Here is an 18,285-nt window from a genome sequence, read left to right on the forward strand (position 1 = left end):
TCACCCACCAACCCTGGAGAGATACAGTCACCCACCAACCCTGGAGAGATACAGTCACCCACCAACCCTGGAGAGATACAGGCTTTGCAGGATTTTGTTCCAGACCACCACTGAAACGCCTGAAGTAAAATTGTCTAATCATAAAGGATTTGATGATATATTGATTGATTGGTATTTGTTGAAGTGGTGCTGGGCTGGGGAAACGTCTGCATACCTGGGCTGGGGAAACGTCTGCATACCTGGGCTGGGGAAACGTCTGCATACCTGGGCTGGGGAAACGTCTGCATACCTGGGCTGGGGAAACGTCTGCATACCTGGGCTGGGGAAACGTCTGCCTCTCCTCTCCTCCCAAAGTGTGCGCATGCTCACCTCCCTTCATGGACAGGATTTGACAGGAATTGATTAGTATGGAAACTCATGCTATAACCTACGCCTTCACCAATCCAATGCTTTTACACTTCATGGGGAGTAGTGAACGAGTGCACACTTCAGGAAGCAGTAAATACTTTTGGGACGCACCCCTGGCCCAGGCCTGAGGATCTCCAAATTGACCATTGTCAAAGGGAGCCTATAAATTCTGTGGTGCTCTATTCTGGAATATTAACTGGCGTTTGTCGCCCCCTTGTGGAAATAACCTATTTATGATCTCACTCTATAGAGATCTCTGCAGTTTGTACCTCGCAGCACACGTACAAATAGTTGAGGTTAGAAGCCTATATTACCGTTCTGCTAGCAGCAAAACATCAGATTATTTTCTTCTAAATAAGAGTCCCCCTGCAAAGACAAGATCAACTTTGAGAATATCTATTATTTTAGCACTGTAGTTCAGTACAACTGTTTTTCACAGCATTTCAACCACTTTTGAAGCAAATAAATTGATAATTTGACGTATTTTAATATTGTATTATTTATACCGGCATATATTTTGAAAGTTTCCAAACTAAATACTGGTATGTTGAAAGCTGTGTAGGTCAGTGGTGTAGTGGTGCCTGGAGAAGTGGGTACACAGTACTCTAATTTAGTAAAAGCTGTACTGTTCAGTTGGATAATAGTAGACCAACCCAAGCTGTACTGTTCAGTTGGATAATAGTAGACCAACCCAAGCTGTACTGTTCAGTAGGATAATAGTAGACCAACCCAAGCTGTACTGTTCAGTAGGATAATAGTAGACCAACCCAAGCTGTACTGTTCAGTAGGATAATAGTAGACCAACCCAAGCTGTACTGTTCAGTTGGATAATAGTAGACCAACCCAAGCTGTACTGTTCTGTAGGATAATAGTAGACCAACCCAAGCTGTACTGTTCAGTAGGATAATAGTAGACCAACCCAAGCTGTACTGTTCAGTAGGATAATAGTAGACCAACCCAAGCTGTACTGTTCAGTAGGATAATAGTAGGCCAACCCAAGATGTACTGTTCAGTAGGATAATAGTAGACCAACCCAAGCTGTACTGTTCAGTAGGATAATAGTAGACCAACCCAAGCTGTACTGTTCAGTAGGATAATAGTAGACCAACCCAAGCTGTACTGTTCAGTAGGATAATAGTATTACTATTATTGAAACAGAGAAACTGAGTCAGAAATTCACAGGTTTCAAAATTTCTCTAATTTTATTCAGGTTTTTGTTCTCAAAATCAGACTTTTTTTAAACAGAAAAACAATACAATTGTGTGTTCTAAGTCCATAATAATGCTTAAACCACATCAGGAGACCACAATTGAGGTTTGGGAAAAATCTAAGAAATTTAGATTTTTGAGAGTAGTTCCCCTTAAATTCAAGTGTGCAGGCACCTAGCACTATTGTTGGATTAGCAGTGTTTTTGTAGTACAGGCACCTAGCACTATTGGTTGGATTAGCAGTGTTTCTGTAGTACGGGCACCTAGCACTATTGTTGGATTAGCAGTGTTTCTGTAGTACAGGCACCTAGCACTATTGTTGGATTAGCAGTGTTTCTGTAGTACAGGCACCTAGCACTATTGTTGGATTAGCAGTGTTTCTGTAGTACAGGCACCTAGCACTATTGTTGGATTAGCAGTGTTTCTGTAGTACAGGCACCTAGCACTATTGTTGGATTAGCAGTGTTTCTATAGTACAGGCACCTAGCACTATTGTTGGATTAGCAGTGTTTATATAGTACAGGCACCTAGCACTATTGTTGGATTAGCAGTGTTTCTGTTGTACAGGCACCTAGCACTATTGTTGGATTAGCAGTGTTTCTGTAGTACAGCCACCTAGCACTATTGTTGGATTAGCAGTGTTCCTGTAGTACAGCCACCTAGCACTATTGTTGGATTAGCAGTGTTTCTGTAGTACAGCCACCTAGCACTATTGTTGGATTAGCAGTGTTTCTGTAGTACAGCCACCTAGCACTATTGTTGGATTAGCAGTGTTCCTGTAGTACAGCCACCTAGCACTATTGTTGGATTAGCAGTGTTTCTGTAGTACAGGCACCTAGCACTATTGTTGGATTAGCAGTGTTTCTGTAATACAGGCACCTGGTGTAACCAACTTCACATAGCCCCCCAGAAGAAAGGCACACGGACACCCACACTTCAGGTTGACTCAGTTTTTATCTGCAGTAAAATATATCAAACAGTGATGACGGGCATTGACAGGACAGTCACATGTTCACTGCTCTCAGACTGAATCGACAAAGTGATTGTATAGTATACATGCGATGTGTTTAGAAAATAATAAATACAGAAAAGTATACCTGCAGTAAAATAAATCAAACCGTGATGATAGGCACTGACAGGACGGTCACAGCCACACGTTCACTGGTTAGGTAGGACACAAGATATCTGTTAGATAGGAGCAACAATAGTGATACATGGTTAGGTAGGACACAAGATATCTGTTAGATAGGAGCAACAGTAGTGACACATGGTTAGGTAGGACACAAGATATCTGTTAGATAGGAGCAACAGTAGTGACACATGGTTAGGTAGGACACAAGATATCTGTTAGATAGGAGCAACAGTAGTGATACATGGTTAGGTAGGACACAAGATATCTGTTAGATAGGAGCAACAGTAGTGATACATGGTTAGGTAGGACACAAGATATCTGTTAGATAGGAGCAACAGTAGTGACACATGGTTAGGTAGGACACAAGATATCTGTTAGATAGGAGCAACAGTAGTGACACATGGTTAGGTAGGACACAAGATATCTGTTAGATAGGAGCAACAGTAGTGATACATGGTTAGGTAGGACACAATATATCTGTTAGATAGGAGCAACAGTAGTGATACATGGTTAGGTAGGACACAAGATATGTTAGATAGGAGCAACAGTAGTGATACATGGTTAGGTAGGACACAATATATCTGTTAGATAGTAGCAACAGTAGTGATACATGGTTAGGTAGGACACAAGATATCTGTTAGATAGGAGCAACAGTAGTGATACATGGTTAGGTAGGACACAAGATATGTTAGATAGGAGCAACAGTAGTGATACATGGTTAGGTAGGACACAATATATCTGTTAGATAGTAGCAACAGTAGTGATACATGGTTAGGTAGGACACAAGATATCTGTTAGATAGGAGCAACAGTAGTGATACATGGTTAGGTAGGACACAAGATATCTGTTAGATAGGAGCAACAGTAACCTTAGTGATACATACTGACTCGATCATAAAGGAACAAATGTCCAGACAGAGGATTGAGTTGATTAACCCAACTTTACACAGGCTACTGTTTGGCCGTAGCCCACGCCAAACGTGACCATCTCTTGTGAAGGTCAGGCGTAAGGGAAAGAACAATGGCTAAACCTGGTCTTAACTTCCAATGCGCCATCCCCCTGCCCAACCCCCCTCCACGCCACTCCGCCAACCACCAGGCATTCCCGTGATTGGCACTTAGCAGTTTGATTGGCATGTCGGACCCCGCGAACACTGGTACAACACAACCCACTAATAGCCTAACACACCGCTGTCTGTGCGGGTCGCTACAACACCCTCAATGTGAAGTGATATTAATCCATAAATACAGAGCACAAGTACAACCCTTTTATATAAACGTTTTAAGGTAGTAAGAAAATAAACATTCACTTAATATTTCAATAAGTCACCTGCTAGTAAATCACCTGCTGGTGTTAGGGTTGCGTCAATTCAATCTGGTATAAGGACAAGTATGACAATGAGTCACTAATTGTATGCTATGTACTTTTTATTAACTAAGTAATAAATGGCAAATGCAATTTCCGTATATACAGGTTCACTGTAACATCACGCAGGATGAAAAACAGAGAAGACACTTGTTCCTGACAAAGATATTATAATATATACTCATGACAGAGATAGTTCCCGCTTCCGAGCCAGCCTGTCAGAGTAGAGACTGGGCGTGGTTTAGACTCACCCAGCCTATCGTTGGTGTTGGCGCCTTAAGCCAGTCCTGGCCCCTTAGCGCATGTGATGTCCCGACGCTGTTGCTGTGTAGATTACGCTCCTTCACCCCAAAGACTGAGGTCAGACAGTTCTGTAATATTGTCTGAGCTATTCACACCTGTTATACAATGGCCACTGTTCTCGCTCAAGGCTAACCACAGCTTCCCAGCACTCTTATCTGAGCTAACTGTTACTTCCAGCACACACACACACAGACACCCAGGCTCCAAGGCCAACAGTTGCAACAATATTCAATCACATGTGTTATAGTATTGGGTTATTATTGTCTATTATACACCATAGTCAGCAGTCTCCTGATTAACCCCCCTCCTGTGTCTCTCTAAGATTAGCACAGTCTCGGTCACACAGTACAGCTTCACACTACTGATACATTTGTTGCTTCTCTCCTTTTAACACACACACATTTCAGGCTGATATTCATGGTTGGGCCCTGAGCACTGGTAAAAGTGAGAACAATGGAAAATGCAGGAGTCAGCAATTCAAACTTTAATGCATTAGAAGCCCTACTAGCTTATAGTTAGTTAAGCATGTCAAAAAACCTTTATAAAACCCCACACTGGCAATAGCTGGCGTGACATTGTAGTGCAGTGACCAACGGTGCTAGTTAGCTCGTCATTAACACGGCTAGCTAAGACAGCAAAAACCTGGTTAACTTGCTGAAATAGGTCTTCAATTCATGAACGGCAAAATAAAAATATACATAGCCACATTCGCTATTGACTTTAGGATATATGAACCAGTTTTCCAAAACCACTATTGTGTTATACAGTTTTAAACAGTTTTTATGTACAGAGGAAGAGGACTCGAACCTGCTCTCAGAATATCTCTCAGACTGAGGAGCGGGAAGACCAACTGCCCAAATAGGGGAGAAGCACTCAAAACACACTAGTTGTTCTTTCAAAGAAAATAATACAAAAATGGTAAGTCCAAAGACCTCTCGTATTACCAACCTTACTACAATGGCAGCAAATATTTTTATGAATTCAGTAACACATAATGAAAGGAAACATAAATATTTACATCACCCCTTTTCCTGAGGTGAATGGTTTCACCCACGACTCTCCCGGAACTGAGGCTTTGAGATCTACATTTTCACTTTGTTACTCCTTTGGTGAGCACAACAGCTAATAACTTAGCTAAATACTGACATTATCCTCAATCGAGATATCTGTCCGTCGTTTCAGCTCCAACTGAACTTAAAGGTTCATTTCAGACACACATATTCGTGGCCATTCAGGATGTAGTGTACTCAGACTGTCTAGCTCTAGCTAATAACACAGCATAGTAGGCTATTGGTTGACAGACAGCCGCTAATCAGATCACATTTAGCAGACGCTCTTATCCAGAGAGACTTACAGTAGTGAGTGGATACATTTTCATATGTTGCATTGGCAGGACAATTCCATTAGTAGTTGGGAGGAGAGCAGAAACAGCCTAACACCTACGCTGATACTGTGTAACCTGTCTGCAGTCAACCAGCCATCCAGACTGAATTGAAGGCCTTATTACAGAATGAAAACACCTTCTCTTTCGTCGGCATGGCAACCTGTAAACATGTCAGTGGTGTCACAATGTTGCACAACAGCAGCAGAACATTGGATGGAGGGTCATTGTATCATTACACAGTGTCCCTGTCAATTCTACTGTATTGGTACATGTGGTATTACAATACATTAGATCTGTAGACGGCAGCATTGAAACAATTTCCAACACATAGTCAACTAGCAACCTACTCTGTTTCAGTGCTGGTTAAATATCCCACTGATTTTATTCTGCTGTTAGAGGCCATCAGTAGAGACAGTCAGGAAAATAGTCTTTGTAGCTAGTTTTTTACTGTCAAACCATGGGAAGTGTGTCTATATAGGTAAGTATATACATTATACAATTTTACTTTAAGGTCAAATGTAATTTAACTGTCTAGTTGTTTTATTTATGTTTTAACCTTTATTTAACAAGGCAAGTCAGTTAAGAACAAATTCAAATTTTCAATGACGGTCTAGGAACAGTGGGTTAACTGCCTTGTTCAGGGGCAGCTCGGGAATTTGAATATAGGCCTACACTCTTAAATAAAAGGTGCTATCTAGAACCTAGAAGGATTCTTCCACTGTCCCCATAGGAGAACCCTTTGAAGAACCCTTTTAGTTCCAGGTAGAACCCTTTTGGGTTCCATTTAACAGAGGGTTCTTCATGGAACCAACATGAGTCAAATGTACTGTCTAGTTGTGAAGAGAATCGAAATATGTTGTTTACTGATCTCCTCTCCATTCTAGCACCATACGTTCTGTTGTTTACTGATCTCCTCTCCATTCTAGCACCATACGTTCTGTTGTTTACTGATCTCCTCTCCATTCTAGCACCATACGTTCTGTTGTTTATTGACCTCCTCCCCTCTCCATTCTAGCACCATACATTCTGTTGTTTACTGATCTCCTCTCCATTCTAGCACCATACGTTCTGTTGTTTACTGATCTCCTCTCCATTCTAGCACCATACATTCTGTTGTTTACTGATCTCCTCTCCATTCTAGCACCATACGTTCTGTTGTTTACTGATCTCCTCTCCATTCTAGCACCATACGTTCTGTTGTTTACTGATCTCCTCTCCATTCTAGCACCATATATTCTGTTGTTTACTGATCTCCTCTCCATTCTAGCACAATATGTTCTCAGAAGCTGGACAGCATATGAATAGAATCCATCTTCTCTCACCCTCTACCCTCAAGACCTACATCACACAAGATGCTTCAGAAAAACAACAACTGTAACGAATGTCGCCGGGATAAGGAGAAGAGGACCAAGGTGCAGCGTGGTAAGTATTCAGAATACGTTTAATAAATATGAACACTTGTACAAAAACAACAGACGAACAGTTCCGCAAGGTGCAATACACAAAACAGAAAACAACACAAACACAGGTGGGAACAGGCTACCTAAGTATGGTTCTCAATCAGAGATAACAATTGACAGCTGCCTCTGATTGGGAACCATACCAGGCCAAACACATAGAAATACAACACACAGAACAAAACATAGAATGAAAAACATAGTATGCCCACCCTAACTTAGGCCCTGACCAAACCAAAATAGAGACATAATAAGGAACTAAGGTCAGGACGTGACAACAACAACAAGTTGGTGAAGTTGCTACCCAACAGGAACAACCCTGACAACAACAACAACAACAAGCTGGTGAAGTTGCTACCCAACAGGAACAACCATGACAACAACAACAAGCTGGTGAAGTTGCTACCCAACAGGAACAACCATGACGACAACAACAACAACAAGCTGGTGAAGTTGCTACCCAACAGGAACAAACCTGACAACAACAACAAGCTGGTGAAGTTGCTATCCAACAGGAACAACCATGACAACAACAACAAGTTGGTTAAGTTGCTACCCAACAGGAACAACCATGACAACAACAAAAAGCTGGTGAAGTTGCTACCCAACAGGAACAAACCTGACAACAACAACAAGCTGGTGAAGTTGCTACCCAACAGGAACAACCATGACAACAACGACAACAAGCTGGTGAAGTTGCTACCCAACAGGAACAACCCTGACAACAACAACAACAACAAGCTGGTGAAGTTGCTACCCAACAGGAACAACCATGACAACAACAACAAGCTGGTGAAGTTGCTACCCAACAGGAACAACCATGACAACAACAACAAGCTGGTGAAGTTGCTACCCAACAGGAACAAACCTGACAACAACAACAACAACAAGCTGGTGAAGTTGCAACCCAACAGGAACAACCATGACAACAACAACAACAACAAGCTGGTGAAGTTGCTACCCAACAGGAACAACCATGACAACAACAACAAGCTGGTGAAGTTGCTACCCAACAGGAACTACCCTGACAACAACAACAAGCTGGTGAAGTTGCTACCCAACAGGAACAACCATGACAACAACAACAACAAGCTGGTGAAGTTGCTACCCAACAGGAACAACCCTGACAACAACAACAACAACAAGCTGGTGAAGTTGCTACCCAACAGGAACAACCATGACAACAACAACAAGCTGGTGAAGTTGCTACCCAACAGGAACAACCATGACAACAACAACAAGCTGGTGAAGTTGCTACCCAACAGGAACAAACCTGACAACAACAACAACAACAAGCTGGTGAAGTTGCTACCCAACAGGAACAACCATGACAACAACAACAACAACAAGCTGGTGAAGTTGCTACCCAACAGGAACAACCATGACAACAACAACAAGCTGGTGAAGTTGCTACCCAACAGGAACAACCAATATGTTTAAGTTATATAGTCTACCAAGTGTTAATGTCACCACCATGGATGTTTAAGTTATATATTCTACCAAGTGTTAATATCACCACCATGGATGTTTAAGTTATATAGTCTACCAAGTGTTAATGTCACCACCATGGATGTTTAAGTTATATAGTCTACCAAGTGTTAATGTCACCACCATGGATGTTTAAGTTATATATTCTACCAAGTGTTAATGTCACCACCATGGATGTTTAAGGTATATAGCCTACCAAGTGTTAATGTCACCACCATGGATGTTTAAGTTATATAGTCTACCAAGTGTTAATGTCACCACCATGGATGTTTAAGTTATATAGTCTACCAAGTGTTAATGTCACCACCATGGATGTTTAAGTTATATAGTCTACCAAGTGTTAATGTCACCACCATGGATGTTTAAGGTATATAGCCTACCAAGTGTTAATGTCACCACCATGGATGTTTAAGTTATATATTCTACCAAGTGTTAATGTCACCACCATGGATGTTTAAGTTATATATTCTACCAAGTGTTAATGTCACCACCATGGATGTTTAAGTTATATATTCTACCAAGTGTTAATGTCACCACCATGGATGTTTAAGTTATATAGTCTACCAAGTGTTAATGTCACCACCATGGATGTTTAAGTTATATAGTCTACCAAGTGTTAATGTCACCACCATGGATGTTTAAGTTATATAGTCTACCAAGTGTCAATGTCACCACCATGGATGTTTAAGTTATATAGTCTACCAAGTGTCAATGTCACCACCATGGAGGTTTAAGTTATATAGCCTACCAAGTGTTAATGTCACCACCATGGATGTTTAAGTTATATATTCTACCAAGTGTTAATGTCTCCACCATGGATGTTTAGGTTATATAGTCTACCAAGTGTTAATGTCACCACCATGGATGTTTAAGTTATATAGTCTACCAAGTGTTAATGTCACTGTAGGGGGTGGGTTCCAGAGACCCTCCCCATTGTTAATTAAGGGACTTTAAGATTCATATGTTTTGCTGCAGGCCTTATAATAGATACTGTTGCTATGTGTCTAAACTCTGCCACTCTTCGTTGTACAAGCATCTATATTAGTCTTTGTGGTTAAGCCCTGGCTGTTGTGAGTGTGTGCTTGCAGGCTGGGTCTGAGTCAGACTGAAACTAGATAAAGAGAAGTAACCACTGTCTGGTTTTGACATGTTGATATTGTGTGACAGTGGACAATGCTAATGAATTCAGAGAAGCTACTGTACTAGGTTGTCTTATAAGGTAACCTCAGCTTATTGATACACACATACATTGACGTAGGTGATCATACCACTAGAGAGTGATCACATGTATATAATCAGCTGTGTCCTGAGGTGGGGTGCAGAACTTACTCTGAAACATACATGCTGTGTTCCCGTTGTCAACTTCTGTCTGCAACTGCATTAATAAATGAATGATTGATTTACTTAAAGATATTGTCTGATTACTGATTTCACCAATAAGCAAATGATTGACAAGGAACAAGGAACCTGCCCCGACATCACCACCATGGATGTTTAAGTTATATATTCTACCAAGTGTTAATGTCACCACCATGGATGTTTAAGTTATATATTCTACCAAGTGTTAATGTCACCACCATGGATGTTTAGGTTATATAGTCTACCAAGTGTTAATGTCACCACCATGGATGTTTAAGTTATATATTCTACCAAGTGTTAATGTCACCACCATGGAGGTTTAAGTTATATAGTCTACCAAGTGTTAATGTCACCACCATGGATGTTTAAGTTATATAGTCTACCAAGTGTTAATGTCACCACCATGGATGTTTAAGTTATATATTCTACCAAGTGTTAATGTCACCACCATGGATGTTTAAGTTATATAGTCTACCAAGTGTTAATGTCACCACCATGGATGTTTAAGTTATATATTCTACCAAGTGTTAATGTCACCACCATGGATGTTTAAGTTATATATTCTACCAAGTGTTAATGTCACCACCATGGATGTTTAAGTTATATAGTCTACCAAGTGTTAATGTCACCACCATGGATGTTTAAGTTATATATTCTACCAAGTGTTAATGTCACCACCATGGATGTTTAAGTTATATAGTCTACCAAGTGTTAATGTCACCACCATGGATGTTTAAGTTATATAGTCTACCAAGTGTTAATGTCACCACCATGGATGTTTAAGTTATATAGTCTACCAAGTGTTAATGTCACTGTAGGGGGTGGGTCCCAAAGACCCTCCCCATTGTTAATTAAGGGACTTTAAGATTCATATGTTTTGCTGCAGGCCTTATAACAGATACTGTTGCTATGTGTCTAAACTCTGCCACTATACGTTGTACAAGCATCTATATTAGTCTTTGTGGTTAAGCCCTGGCTGTTGTGAGTGTGTGCTTGCAGGCTGGGTCTGAGTCAGACCGAAACTAGATAAAGAGAAATAACCACTGTCTGGTTTTGACATGTTGATCTTGTGTGATAGTGGACAATGCTAATGAATTCAGAGATGTTACTGAACTAGGTTGTCTTATAAGGTAACCTCAGCTTAATGATACACACACACATTGACGTAGGTGATCATACCACTAGGGAGTGATCACATGTATATAATCAGCTGTGCCCTTAGGTGGGGTGCAGAACTTACTCTGAAACATACATGCTGTGTTCCCGTTGTCAACTTCTGTCTGCAACTGCATTAATAAATGAATGATTTATTTACTTAAAGATAATGTCTGACTACTGATTTCACCAATAAGCAAATGATTGACAAGGAACAAGGAACCTGCCCCGACATCACCACCATGGAGGTTTAAGTTATATAGTCTACCAAGTGTTAATGTCACCACCATGGATGTTTAAGTTATATAGTCTACCAAGTGTTAATGTCACCACCATGGATGTTTAAGTTATATAGTCTACCAAGTGTCAATGTCACCACCATGGAGGTTTAAGTTATATAGTCTACCAAGTGTTAATGTCACCACCATGGATGTTTAAGTTATATATTCTACCAAGTGTTAATGTCACCACCATGGATGTTTAAGTTATATATTCTACCAAGTGTTAATGTCACCACCATGGAGGTTTAAGTTATATAGTCTACCAAGTGTTAATGTCACCACCATGGATGTTTAAGTTATATAGTCTACCAAGTGTTAATGTCACCACCATGGATGTTTAAGTTATATAGTCTACCAAGTGTTAATGTCACCACCATGGATGTTTAAGTTATATAGTCTACCAAGTGTTAATGTCACCACCATGGATGTTTAAGTTATATATTCTACCAAGTGTTAATGTCACCACCATGGATGTAGAAGTTATATAGTCTACCAAGTGTTAATGTTACCACCATGGATGTTTAAGTTATATAGTCTACCAAGTGTTAATGTCACCACCATGGATGTAGAAGTTATATAGTCTACCAAGTGTTAATGTCACCACCATGGATGTTTAAGTTATATAGTCTACCAAGTGTTAATGTCACCACCATGGATGTTTAAGTTATATAGTCTACCAAGTGTTAATGTCACCACCATGGATGTTTAAGTTATATAGTCTACCAAGTGTTAATGTCACCACCATGGATGTTTAAGTTATATAGTCTACCAAGTGTTAATGTCACCATTTAAGAGCAGTTGGAGGCCACAGAAGGAGTGTTGTATGGCATTGAAGCTCGTTTGGAGGTTTGTTATCACAGTGTCCAAGGAAGGACCAGAAGTATAGAATTGTATCATCTGCGTAGTGGATCAGAGAATCACCAGCAGCAAGAGCGGCATCATTGATATATACAGAGAAAAGAGTCGGCCCGAGAATTGAACCATGTGGTACCCCCATAGAGACTGCCAGAGGTCCGGACAACATGCCCTCTGATTTGACACACTGAACTCTGTCTGCAAAGTAGTTGGTGAACCAGGCGAGGCAGTCGTTAGAGAATCCAAGGCTATTGAGTCTGCCGATAAGAATACAGTGATTGACAGAGTCGAAAGCCTTGGCCAGGTCGATGAAGACGGCTGCACAGTACTGTATTGTATCGATGGCGGTTATGATATCATTTATGTCCTTGAGCGTGGCTGAGGTGCAACCCTGACCAGCTCGGAAACCGGATTGCACAGTGGAGAAGGTACGGTGGGATTCAAAATGGTCAGTGATCTGTTTATTAACTTGGCTTTCGAAGACTTTAGAAAGGCAGGGCAGGATGGATATAGGTCTGTAACAGTTTGGGTCTAGAGTGTCACCCCCTTTGAAGAGGGGGATCACCACAGCAGCTTTCCAATCTTTAGGGATCTCGGACGATACGAAAGAGAGGTTGAACAGGCTAGTAATAGGGGTTGCAACAATGGCGGCGGATAGTTTTAGAAATAGAGGGTCCAGATTGTCTAGCCCAGCTGATTTGTACGGGTCCAGGTTTTGCAGCTCTTTCAGAACATCTGCTATCTGGATTTGGGTGAAGGAGAAGCTGGGGAGGCTTGGGCGAGTAGCTGCGGCGGGCCCCCCCCCCCGCCGCAGCGGGGAGGATGGCATGGCCAGCTGTTGGGAAATGCTTATTGAAATTTTCGATTATTATGGATTTATCGGTTAATGTCACTGTAGGGGGTGGGTCCCAAAGACCCTCCCCATTATTGATTAAGGGGACCTTAAGATTCATATGTTTTGCTGCAGGCCTTATAATAGATACTGTTGCTATGTGTCTAAACTCTGCCACTATACGTTGTACAAGCCATCTATATTAGTCTTTGTGGTTAAGCTCTGGCTGTTGTGAGTGTGTGCTTGCAGGCTGGGTCTGAGTCAGACCGAAACTAGATAAAGAGAAGTAACCACTGTCTGGTTTTGACATGTTGATCTTGTGTGACAGTGGACAATGCTAATGAATTCAGAGAAGCTACTGTACTAGGTTGTCTTATAAGGTAACCTCATCTTATTGATACACACATACATTGACATAGGTGATCATACCACTAGGGAGTGATCACATTTATATAATCAGCTGTGTCCTGAGTTGGGTTGCAGAACTTACTCTGAAACATACATGCTGTGTTCCCGTTGTCAACTTCTGTCTGCAATTGCATTAATAAATGAATGATTGATTTACTTAAAGATGTTGTCTGATTACTGATTTCACCAATAAGCAAATGATTGACAAGGAACAAGGAACCTGCCCCGACATCACCACCATGGATGTTTAAGTTATATATTCTACCAAGTGTTAATGTCACCACCATGGATGTTTAAGTTATATATTCTACCAAGTGTTAATGTCACCACCATGGATGTTTAAGTTATATAATCTACCAAGAGTTAATGTCACCACCATGGATGTTTAAGTTATATATTCTACCAAGTGTTAATGTCACCACCATGGATGTTTAAGTTATATAGTCTACCAAGTGTTAATGTCACCACCATGGATGTTTAAGTTATATATTCTACCAAGTTTTAATGTCACCACCATGGATGTTTAAGTTATATATTCTACCAAGTGTTAATGTCACCACCATGGATGTTTAAGTTATATAGTCTACCAAGTGTTAATGTCACCACCATGGATGTTTAAGTTATATATTCTACCAAGTGTTAATGTTACCACCATGGATGTTTAAGTTATATAGTCTACCAAGTGTTAATGTCACCACCATGGATGTTTAAGTTATATATTCTACCAAGTGTTAATGTCACCACCATGGATGTTTAAGTTATATATTCTACCAAGTGTTAATGTCACCACCATGGATGTTTAAGTTATATATTCTACCAAGTGTTAATGTCACCACCATGGATGTTTAAGTTATATATTCTACCAAGTGTTAATGTCACCACCATGGATGTTTAAGTTATATATTCTACCAAGTGTTAATGTCACCACCATGGATGTTTAAGTTATATATTCTACCAAGTGTTAATGTCACCACCATGGATGTTTAAGTTATATAGTTTACCAAGTGTTAATGTCACCACCATGGATGTTTAAGTTATATATTCTACCAAGTGTTAATGTCACCACCATGGATGTTTAAGTTATATAGTCTACCAAGTGTCAATGTCACCACCATGATTGTTTAAGTTATATAGTCTACCAAGTGTTAATGTCACCACCATGGATGTTTAAGTTATATATTCTACCAAGTGTGTCACGTTCCTGACCTGTTTTCCTTGTTTTTGTATGTGTTTAGTTGGTCAGGGCGTGAGTTGGGGTGGGCATTCTATGTTATGTGTTTCTATGTTGGGTTAAATCTGTTGCCTGATATGGTTCTCAATTAGAGGCAGGTGTTTGACGTTTCCTCTGATTGAGAACTATATTAAGGTAGGCTGTTCTCACTGTTTGTTTGTGGGTGATTGTTCCTGTGTCTGTGTCACCACACGGGACTGTTTCATGTTCATTCGTTTGGTTAGGCTGTTCCTGTTCGTGCGTTCTTTGTGTTATATTGTAAGTTCTCAAGTTCAGGTCTGTCTACGTCGTTTTGTTGTTTTTGTAATCTATTCAAGTGTTCTTCGTATTTTCGTCTTGTTTAAATAAATTCTTTATGTCTGCATACAACGCTGCGTGTTGGTCCGATCCCTACTCCTTCTCCTCATCCGAGGAGGAGGAATTAGACAGCCGTTACAGAATCACCCACCTACCAAGGACCAAGCGGCGTGGGAGAAAGCAACAGCGATCGCAGGATTTCTGGACATGGGAGGAAATATTGGACGGTAAAGGTCCATGGGCACAGCGAGGAGAATATCGCCGCCCCAAAGCTGAGCTGGAGGCAGCGAAAGCAGAGAGGCGGCGTTTTGAGGAGCGAAGCCCGGAAGCAGGAGAAGGATCTGGGCTACACTACGTGGGAGGAGATCGACAGGTGGGCGATCGACCCAAGGAGAGTGCCGGAGCCCGCCTGGGATTCTCTGGCGCAGTGTGAGGAGGGATACCGGCGAATGGAGGCAGCACGACGACGCGGTAGGAAGCCTGTTAGTCAAGCCCACTTGGGGGGGGGGGGGGGAGGCTAAAGGGTAGTGTGGCGAAGTTAGGTAGGAGACCTGCGCCAACTTCCCGATCTTACCGTGGAGAGCGAGAGTACGGGCAGACACCGTGTTATGCGGTAGAGCGCACGGTGTCTCCTGTACGTGTGCATAGCCCGGTGCGGGTTATTCTACCTCCCCGCACTGGCAGGGCTAGATTGAGTATTGAGCCGGATGTCATGAAGCCGGCCCAACGCATCTGGCCTCCAGTGCGTCTCCTCGGGCCGGCACACATGGCACCAGCCTTACGCATGGTGTCCCCGGTTCGCCTACATAGCCCAGTGCGGGTTATTCCACCTCCCCGCACTGGTCGGGCTACGGGGAGCATATAACCAGGTAAGGTTGGGCAGGCTCAGTGCTCAAGGGAGCCAGTACGCCTGCATGGTCCGGTATATCCGGCGCCACCTCCCCGCCCCAGCCCAGTACCACCAGTGCTTACTCCACGCACCAGGCTTCCTGTGCGTCTCCAGAGCCCTGTTCCTCCTCCACGCACTAGCCCTATGGCGCGTGTCTTCAGCCCGGTACTACCAGTTCCGGCACCACGCACCAAGCCTCCTGTGCGTCTCCAGAGTCCTGTGCGTCCTGTTGCTGCTCCCCGCACTAGCCTGAAGGTGCGTGTCCTTAGCCCGGTACCTCCAGTTCCGGCACCACGCACCGGGCCTACAGTGCGCCTCAGCCGGCCAGAGTCTGCCGTCTGCCCAGCGGCGCCTGAACTGCCCGTCTGCCCAACGCCGTCTGAGCTGTCCGTCTGCCAAGCGCCGCCTGAACTGCCCGTCTGTACTGAGCCTTCAAAGCCGCCCGTCTGTACTGAGCCTTCAAAGCCGCCCGTCTGTCCTGAGCCTTCAGAGCCGTCCGCCAGACAGGAGCCGCCAGAGCCGTCCGCCAGACAGGAGCCGCCAGAGCCGTCCGCCAGACAGGAACAGCCAGAGCCGTCCGCCAGACCGGAGCAGCCAGAGCCGTCCGCCAGACAGGAGCAGCCAGAGCCGTCCGCCAGACAGGAGCAGCCAGAGCCGTCCGCCAGACAGGAGCAGCCAGAGCCGTCCGCCAGACAGGAGCAGCCAGAGCCGTCCGCCAGACAGGAGCAGCCAGAGCCGTCCGCCAGACAGGAGCAGCCAGAGCCGTCCGCCAGACAGGAGCAGCCAGAGCCGTCCGCCAGACAGGAGCAGCCAGAGCCGTCCGCCAGACAGGAGCAGCCAGAGCCGTCCGCCAGACAGGAGCAGCCAGAGCCGTCCGCCAGACAGGAGCAGCCAGAGCCGTCCGCCAGCCAGGAGCAGCCAGAGCCGCCCGCCAGCCATGAGCAGCCAGAGCCGCCCGCCAGCCATGAGCAGCCAGAGCCGCCCGCCAGCCATGAGCAGCCAGAGCCGCCCGCCAGCCATGAGCAGCCAGAGCCGCCCGCCAGCCATGAGCAGCCAGAGCCGCCCGCCAGCCATGAGCAGCCAGAGCCGCCCGCCAGCCATGAGCAGCCAGAGCCGCCCGCCAGCCATGAGCAGCCAGAGCCGCCAGCCAGCCATGAGCAGCCCCTCATTCCGGAGCTGCCCCTCAGTCCGGTGTTGCCCCTCAGTCCGGTGCTGCCCCTTAGTCCGGTGCTGCCCCTTAGTCCGTTGCTGCCCCTTAATCCAGTGGGGTTAATTTGGAGGGTGGCCATTTGGAGGAGGCTGCGGAAGCGGGGATTGACTATGGTGGGGTGGGGACCACGTCCGGAGCCGCCACCGTGGACAGATGCCCATCCAGACCCTCCCCTAGACTTTAGGTGGTGCGCTCGGAGTTCTCACCTTGGGGGGGGGTTCTGTCACGTTCCTGACCTGTTTTCCTTGTTTTTGTATGTGTTTAGTTGGTCAGGGCGTGAGTTGAGGTGGGCATTCTATGTTATGTGTTTCTATGTTGAGTTAAATGTGTTGCCTGATATGGTTCTCAATTAGGGGCAGGTGTTTGACGTTTCCTCTGATTGAGAACCATATTAAGGTAGGCTGTTTGTGGGTGATTGTGTTCCTGTGTCTGTGTCTGTCGCACCACACGGGATTGTTTCGTGTTCGTTCGTTTGGTTCGTCTGTTCCTGTTCGTGCGTTCTTCGTGTTATATTGTAAGTTCTCAAGTTCAGGTCTGTCTACGTCGTTTTGTTGTTTTTGTAATCTATTCAAGTGTTCTTTGTATTTTCGTCGTGTTTAAATAAATTCTTTATGTCTGCATACAACGCTGCGTGTTGGTCCGATCCCTACTCCTTCTCCTCATCCGAGGAGGAGGAATTAGACAGCCGTTACAAAGTGTTAATGTCACCACCATGGATGTTTAAGTTATATATTCTACCAAGTGTTCATTTCTATCCTACTGTGATACTTGTGAGTTGATGTGATGTTATGATGATTTCTAACAGATACACCTTGATGTTGTTTTGTTCTTTTCTTATTCTACTTGAATAAACTCAAGACTTGAATGTAGTTTGTAGTCATTTACTTCCATATAGGGTCGTTGTTTACAGACACAGCTGTAGGCTGACCTGACCCCAACCCCAACCCTGACCCCAACAATGAACCTGACATGCAGCATCATATCTGTCAAAGAGGGGGGAGGCGGGAGGAAGAGAGCAACTGG

General features: G+C 43.6%; 1 protein-coding gene and 1 long non-coding RNA gene across 2 annotated transcripts in view; one reads left to right on the forward strand and one right to left on the reverse strand.

Annotated features, from left to right (window-relative positions):
- The window catches only part of LOC139577724 (CD5 antigen-like), a 226,618-nt gene that overhangs the window by 147,084 nt on the left and 61,249 nt on the right, over positions 1 to 18,285 (forward strand). Inside the window, exon 2 of the mRNA XM_071404907.1 lies at positions 7,068 to 7,222. Within this exon, the coding sequence (XP_071261008.1) occupies positions 7,153 to 7,222 (70 nt within the window). The 5' untranslated portion in view covers positions 7,068 to 7,152. The remainder of the gene's footprint in view (positions 1 to 7,067; positions 7,223 to 18,285) is intronic.
- LOC139577767 (uncharacterized) overlaps positions 4,158 to 18,285 on the reverse strand; it is a 37,898-nt gene continuing 23,770 nt past the window's right edge. The window contains exon 2 of the long non-coding RNA XR_011675401.1: positions 4,158 to 4,970. This is a non-coding gene — a long non-coding RNA (uncharacterized lncRNA). The remainder of the gene's footprint in view (positions 4,971 to 18,285) is intronic.

This window comes from Salvelinus alpinus, chromosome 6 (assembly GCF_045679555.1).
Source record: "Salvelinus alpinus chromosome 6, SLU_Salpinus.1, whole genome shotgun sequence".
NCBI lineage: Eukaryota > Metazoa > Chordata > Actinopteri > Salmoniformes > Salmonidae > Salvelinus > Salvelinus alpinus.